This window comes from Marmota flaviventris, chromosome 6 (assembly GCF_047511675.1).
Source record: "Marmota flaviventris isolate mMarFla1 chromosome 6, mMarFla1.hap1, whole genome shotgun sequence".
Lineage (NCBI taxonomy): Eukaryota > Metazoa > Chordata > Mammalia > Rodentia > Sciuridae > Marmota > Marmota flaviventris.
In genome coordinates this window covers 137,711,339-137,718,308 of record NC_092503.1, presented here as the reverse complement: position 1 = coordinate 137,718,308, position 6,970 = coordinate 137,711,339, and the positions used below count along the sequence as shown (strand labels likewise).

The following is a 6,970-nucleotide window of genomic DNA, read 5'->3' as shown; positions in this document are numbered from 1 at the left end:
GGGCCAGGACCCTTGGAACCCCGTGAATGGGGTATGTGGGCAGAATTGCTACTGCTATGCCTATCTCCCTTTCGCACTTTAACCCGGGCACTCTCAGCTGTGTCTGGGGAACTCCGGGCCTCGAGCTCTAGTTTGAACACCCTGGATATTTGGGGGCGGCTGAGCTTTTGTTCTTGCAGCTTCTCTTTGTATATTGGAATTGACTTGAAAGCCTCCTCCTTCCTCCCAGCGGGAAAGGGAGGCGATGACAGCTTGCTGATAGTTCTGGGAGGGCCTCATTCAACAGCTGCTAACTCCACTCGGTTGCAGCACCCCAGGTCATTCGGCCTCTCTCGCCAGAGAATGAAAAAGGGTCACTTCACCTCGCAAGTGAACCATCCCAGGTGGGGGGCGGCGCGCTTTAACGATAAAATTGCAAGGAACAGGTTCTGCTGTGAGCGTTTGGGCTACTCTTTCCCCCTCCCGCCCTCCAACGCACACAGGTTTAACATCTTGTCTTTCAGCCCCTCTCTCTCTCTCTCTCTGCTCCCCCACCCCCTGACAAGTAACAAAGAGATCTGTTCCTCCCTCCAATACCTAGAGAGTGTGGATTTGAAGGGACTTTGGGTGCTCCGCGTCTGCGCACGCGCTCCTGTGAATGCACCCGGGTCTCCGGTGGTCTCTACCTTGCCTTGCTGCAGTATTTAGGCGTGTCCCTCGCCCCTCTACCCGCAGCAGCAAGTCTGGGAACTCCTGGCCGCCGCGATGGAAAATAAGAATGTTCTCGGTGGACCGGACGATGACTGCCCTTGGAACCCATCCCCTTATTTGACAATGGATGAACCAAATCCCGAGAAGGGGAGAGCCTGGAGTGTGATTTTAAATGCTCTATTGCGGAACACATCCCAAGCTTTTGTGAGCTCTTTGTTCCTCCGACAGCCCCGCCTCTGGGACCCCACCCTTATTCTGCCCGCAGGATAGTCCACGCTGCAGGGCCAGCCACACCCACTCCATCATTTTCTAGGAACAAAAGCCAACTAGATGGGTGGAGGGGGTCTTTGGTACGGCCTGAGAGTGGACTATTGGAGAGGGTGAGGCAGAGCTCAAGGGACTATAGGGGTCTCTCCATCCCAGGATGCTGCCGCCTCAGTGAAAGGGAACCGGTGACCCTCCACCAAGACAAAGGAGAGAAGAGCCATGCTGAGGGGCGGGGCAAGGGTACCCCGAAGCTCTTGGGCAGAGTGTTCGGGATTGCAGTCAATTGGACCTCAACATTTTATTACATTTATTTTATTCTGGGATCACCCGTATTCCCCTAAGCCTCCAGGGGACAGGGCGTCGGCTCCTGGAAAGCTGCTGGCCTCCAGTGTTGGGAAAAGGGGCATTGGCTAGCTAGGGTAACGGGTCGGGGGCAAACTGAATCGGCAACCGAGATGAAAGAGCAGCCTGAGGCGCCTCAGTACTCCCCCCTGCTGGCACCCGGAGCACCTGACGGTCTTTCCACCTGGTCCAGTACTCCCTCCTTCCCATCCTGTGCTAGCTCTCTCTCCATCCGGAGCCTGCCGCGATGGGTAACCACGCGTCGCAGCCCTCCGGCCACCGGCTTCTTCACCCCCCTCCCAGTTCCCGGTGCCCAGCTTCTCCCGCTCCCCCAAGCCCTAGACAATGCTGACGCCCCCACCCTACTCCCAGGAGACCCCACCCCTCTACGGATCCTCAAGCCCGCTCTTATTGGCCACTCGCCCGTAGTCCAGCCCCCCGGACCGTCCCTAGGGCTCGGAGCATTACGTCAGCCAGGCCTGGAAAGCCGCAGAGTGAAGGGGACTGCGGGGCTCGGGCTGGGGGCGCGGTCTACGCTGTCGGCCCCACCCTCCCTACATAAAAGGCCGAGCCCGCGGGGCCGTCGCTCTCAGCCCGTCGGTTTCCGAGCGCTTTCCTTTTGAGCTCTCAGTAGGTGTGGAACCGGAGTACCGACAGACACACAGACGCAGATCAGAGTCAGAGAGAAGTTAAGAGGCACCATGCGGGAGATCGTGCACATCCAGGCGGGCCAGTGCGGCAACCAGATCGGCGCCAAGGTGGGCGCGCCGTTGGGGAGGGGCCCAGGCTGGGAAAGGGACGGGAGCTGAGCACCCCACAGAGTCTCTGGGCGCGGTGCTGTCCTAGGCAAGCCCGGAGCTCGCCCTCGAGCAAACCTTCCCGGCTGCTTTGAGTTGCCGAGTGGGGCGTGGACTCGGAGGCAATTTTCTGGGGGAGAGGGGTCTCATTCATTTTTGTTGCAATTCGTTTGGAATTCCGGTCGTCCTTGGTCTTTCTTTCCTGTTTGCTACTTGGCCAAGACACGGCTGTGTCAGCTGGACCTTGTTCACCGGTCTGCGGGAGGGGCGCGGACACGAGGATTGATTTTTTTACTGAACTGGAGTCGAGCTGCGGGGGAGGGGCGGAGGGCGATTGTTTCACGGTCCGAGGACGTGCTTTGAATCTAAAACCACCCTCCCTCAATTCTCTCGCTTAGCCACTCCCTCCTCCCCCTCATCACCGCCTTGTACTCTAGCCTTCTGCGGCCATTCTTAGGGTGACCCTGCAGAGCTTCGTCGCGGTAGTTGACCTGCAGTCCCAGGCGTAGACTGGTTCTTTCTCGCACGACCCCTACCGCCCGCTGCGAGCAGCTGTTCGCCTGGGAAACGCCCAGTTTCAACTTTCTGACCTTGCAAAATACAATCCTTGTGGCTGTGTTCTGGGTCACACCGCCCTTTAAGGCTCCTAAAATGTTGGGTGTCAGAACTGAGTAGGGGGCTTTTCAAACTGTGAATCGCGGCATCTCTATGGGGTCGTGTATGGCTAAATCCAACCTTTTTCTCTCAGTTTTGGGAGGTCATCAGTGATGAACATGGTATCGACCCCACTGGCAGTTACCATGGAGATAGTGATTTGCAGCTGGAAAGAATCAATGTGTACTACAATGAAGCCACTGGTAATTGCCTTTATCCCCCACCCCCTTGCCGCTGCCCCCGCCCTTTAGTTTTGTACCCTCTCTTCCCTTTTCCCTGGTGTGGCTGCAAGAAAGGGTGGACTAACCAGTTTAAGATATTTACTCTTTCACTGGGATGGGCTCCCTGTGCTATCAAGCCCTTTGAAAACCTGGTTGTGGGTCCTTCTTTGTTTGGGGGCAATAGCAATTGCCTGAAAGAAGGAAGATGGTATGGAGCCCTTTTTTATGGGCAGATCTAAGTCAGCTCTTATTTCCTGCAGGTAACAAATATGTGCCGCGGGCTATCCTGGTGGACCTGGAGCCTGGCACAATGGATTCGGTCAGGTCTGGACCATTCGGACAAATTTTCAGGCCAGACAACTTCGTTTTTGGTGAGTGCCTGGCATGGCTAATGACGTGAGAGACACATTTTAAGCTGGGCAGCTTAAGTTTAGGATGGAGAATTGTGACTGTTGGAGGAAATGCATGAAGAAAGTCCAGTTGTGTGCCAACTGAGCTTTAATATAGGTATACAAAGCATTTGCCTTTCAACTTCTAATAGCCAGGTGTCCTAGGCATCCTTATTTATAATTACATCCATAACTAAATATTTTAATGCCTGGCTATTTGGTGATAACACAAAATAATCTTATCTGATCACTGACTCATTGGTCTATATAAAGGGGTTTAAGGCAAGAAGGAATTTAATCCAATTTTCAGTGACTCAAGAATTCTTTTTCTCTCTGGCAGGCCAGAGCGGTGCAGGAAATAACTGGGCAAAGGGCCACTACACAGAGGGAGCCGAGCTGGTGGACTCGGTCCTGGACGTGGTCAGGAAGGAGTCAGAAAGCTGTGACTGTCTCCAGGGCTTCCAGCTGACCCACTCTCTGGGGGGAGGCACAGGCTCAGGCATGGGCACCCTGCTCATCAGCAAGATCCGTGAGGAGTACCCAGACCGCATCATGAACACCTTCAGCGTCATGCCCTCGCCCAAAGTGTCAGACACGGTGGTAGAGCCCTACAACGCCACCCTCTCTGTCCACCAGCTGGTGGAAAACACAGATGAAACCTACTGCATCGACAACGAGGCCCTGTATGACATCTGCTTCCGCACCCTGAAGCTGACCACGCCCACATATGGAGACCTCAACCACCTGGTGTCAGCCACCATGAGCGGGGTCACCACGTGCCTGCGCTTCCCTGGCCAGCTGAATGCAGACCTGCGCAAGCTGGCAGTGAACATGGTGCCCTTCCCCCGCCTGCACTTCTTCATGCCGGGTTTCGCGCCCCTGACCAGCAGGGGCAGCCAGCAGTACCGCGCCCTGACGGTGCCCGAGCTCACCCAGCAGATGTTCGACTCCAAGAACATGATGGCCGCCTGTGACCCGCGCCACGGCCGCTACCTGACCGTGGCTGCCATCTTCCGAGGCCGCATGTCCATGAAGGAGGTGGACGAGCAGATGCTCAACGTGCAGAACAAGAACAGCAGCTACTTCGTGGAGTGGATCCCCAACAACGTGAAGACGGCCGTGTGCGACATCCCACCGCGGGGCCTCAAGATGTCCGCCACCTTCATCGGCAACAGCACGGCCATCCAGGAGCTGTTCAAGCGCATCTCGGAGCAGTTCACGGCCATGTTCCGGCGCAAGGCCTTCCTGCACTGGTACACGGGCGAGGGCATGGACGAGATGGAGTTCACCGAGGCCGAGAGCAACATGAACGACCTGGTGTCCGAGTACCAGCAGTACCAGGACGCCACTGCTGACGAACAGGGGGAGTTCGAGGAGGAGGAGGGCGAGGACGAGGCTTAAATTCAGCACGTGAAACAGGGTAGGGAAAGCTGAGAAGGAAAGCGAGGGGGTGGGGGGCTTACCTGTGAAAATACCTTGGCAGTTGAAGGAACAAGCATGGTCTGTCTTAGGTGTGTGCGCTGGTTCTCTGGTGCTCTTCACTGTTGCCTGTCACTTTTTTTTCTCCTTTTGTAATATTGATGACATCGATGTAACAGTCAAGATATTTCTGAGCTACTGTTGTAATGGCTAAAATCACATAAACGTTTGTGTCTTAATGGTGTCCTCTTTTCTTTCTTTTTCTTTTCCTCTTTGGGTCCTCTATTATCATTTTTAAATGCACTTTTTCTGGACACATTATATTAATTTCTTTTAAAAGGATAAGTAAAAGCTCAAATGCATTTACTCTTGGTATGGTAAGAATTGAAGACACAGTAGTCAGGCCTTACAGGAAAGCTCAGCCTGAATTTTAACATTCCTTTAAGTATATATTTTATTAGTTCAGAAGGTACCTACTTGAAAGCACAAAAAGTGTATTATTATCAATATTATTTTTCTTATATCCTCTTAAGAAATATTCCATGTTTTCAAACCTTTATTTCTTTCTTCACACTCAAACACAAATCTGTAGCCTCTTTCTAAATAGTATGTGTGTACACACACACATGAATGAACATGTTATATATTTAAATTTGTGCACTTATTGGAAAATATTGGAGATCAAACCCAGGGCCTAGTGTCTAGGACATGTGCTCTACCAGTGAGCTATATATACCCACAGCCTAATGGCATATCTTGAAAAAAACAGAGCTTTTCTAATTTACATGGATAAATAGCATCCATTATGTAGTTGTGCCATAGTTTATTTAGCTGGTTCCTAGCCAGTGTACATTCAGGTTATTTATACTTTTTTCTTATATGAGTGAATAATATTTGCATATATCATTGTGCACATGTGAATAGCTATCCTGCACATTTCCATGAGTGGGTTTTCTGTCAGTGGGTGTGAGATACTATACATTTTTAAGTTAATGAAATCACCTGTACTTATAAACAGATTTATAAATAGTTGATAGATTCATTCCCAATTAATATCTCCCCAGCAATCATACATATACTGTATTAACAAACTTTGTGCTTAAGTGAACTTCTTTTGGGCTTGAATGGAATTATAGATTCTGGATTATTGGCTACTTTTAAATGGGCAAACCAAAAAAATTTTCATAGTTAATTGCATTCTTACGAGAGAAGAAGCAAGCTATGGGATTTCAGTGATCCTATGGATTTTTTAGTAACATGTTTTTATGGGGTAAATTGTCAAAATGGCGTTGATACTCTGCTTTCATCTGGGCCAGTCAGTTGCTCATTTATTAAGACAATAAGGTTTAAGATTTTTCAAGTTTTAGGTGAATTCAAAATTAGAAAAAAATGATTTTACATCTGATGTGAACATAATGAATTTTCATTAAAAAAAGAGGCTGAAATATTACTTGAAAACAGTTCTAAAGAAAAGTGTGAGCAGTATCAGTCTAAGTTTAGAAAGTGTGAAAATAAGTTGATTCTACTATATGGCTCCCACAAATGGAAAAGAGAGCAATTCACTTTACAAGTATTATATATCACAAAAAAACTTGACTAAGGAATGAGTAGGGTCAAACAGGGGTCAAGAGCCAGTGGCTTCAGCTCCAATTTTCTATATTTAATGGCAAACTGGCAGGTGTCATTACTACTGAGCTGGTGTAAAGCTTCCAACAACCCCATTGAAGGGTGACATTGGTTTTAAATACCCTGAACACTTAGGGTAGCTGCCAAGACCTTTGGACCAGTCCTTGGCCACACATTCCCTACAACCCACGAGACCTTGGAGAAGAGAAGAGATGGTTGCTGCCAAGTGCCTCTTGTCATATTGGAAATGTGCTTCTCTTTCTCACCTCATGAGGCAAGGACAGGCAGGTGCCAGCCAGCCATCCTGCTCATCTGTCAGCACTCCCATGTCTACGCTGCTAGAGCTTATTTTGGCCTGATGGGAACAGTGGTGCCGAACTGACCCTTTAAACAGATGCTCTGGGATCTAATGTAGACTTTAAGTGGAAAATAGTTCAGAGAGGAAAATGCTCAGATGTCTGGGTTAAGAGACAGTATTTTGGAAACATTGGTTTCCTTTGCTGTGTTACCGTTATTTGGTGGTGGTGCTGGTGGTAATGACTACAATGGTGATGGCGATGGTGTG

The 6,970-nt window shown here is 50.2% G+C and overlaps 1 protein-coding gene across 2 annotated transcripts; it reads left to right on the top strand.

Moving 5' to 3' along the window:
- Positions 1-1,868: 1,868 nt before the first annotated feature.
- On the top strand, positions 1,869-5,018 carry LOC114102659 (tubulin beta-2B chain). Of its 2 annotated transcripts, XM_027948130.2 has the most exons (4): positions 1,869-2,057; positions 2,845-2,953; positions 3,232-3,342; positions 3,701-5,018. In XM_027948130.2, exons 1-4 carry the CDS (start codon positions 2,001-2,003, stop codon positions 4,759-4,761), a joined length of 1,338 nt encoding a protein of 445 aa, XP_027803931.1. In that variant the 5' UTR covers positions 1,869-2,000; the 3' UTR covers positions 4,762-5,018. The 2 variants fall into 2 exon arrangements, with proteins under 2 accessions (XP_027803931.1, XP_027803932.1); XM_027948131.2 differs by lacking the exon at positions 2,845-2,953.
- Positions 5,019-6,970: the final 1,952 nt, after the last annotated feature.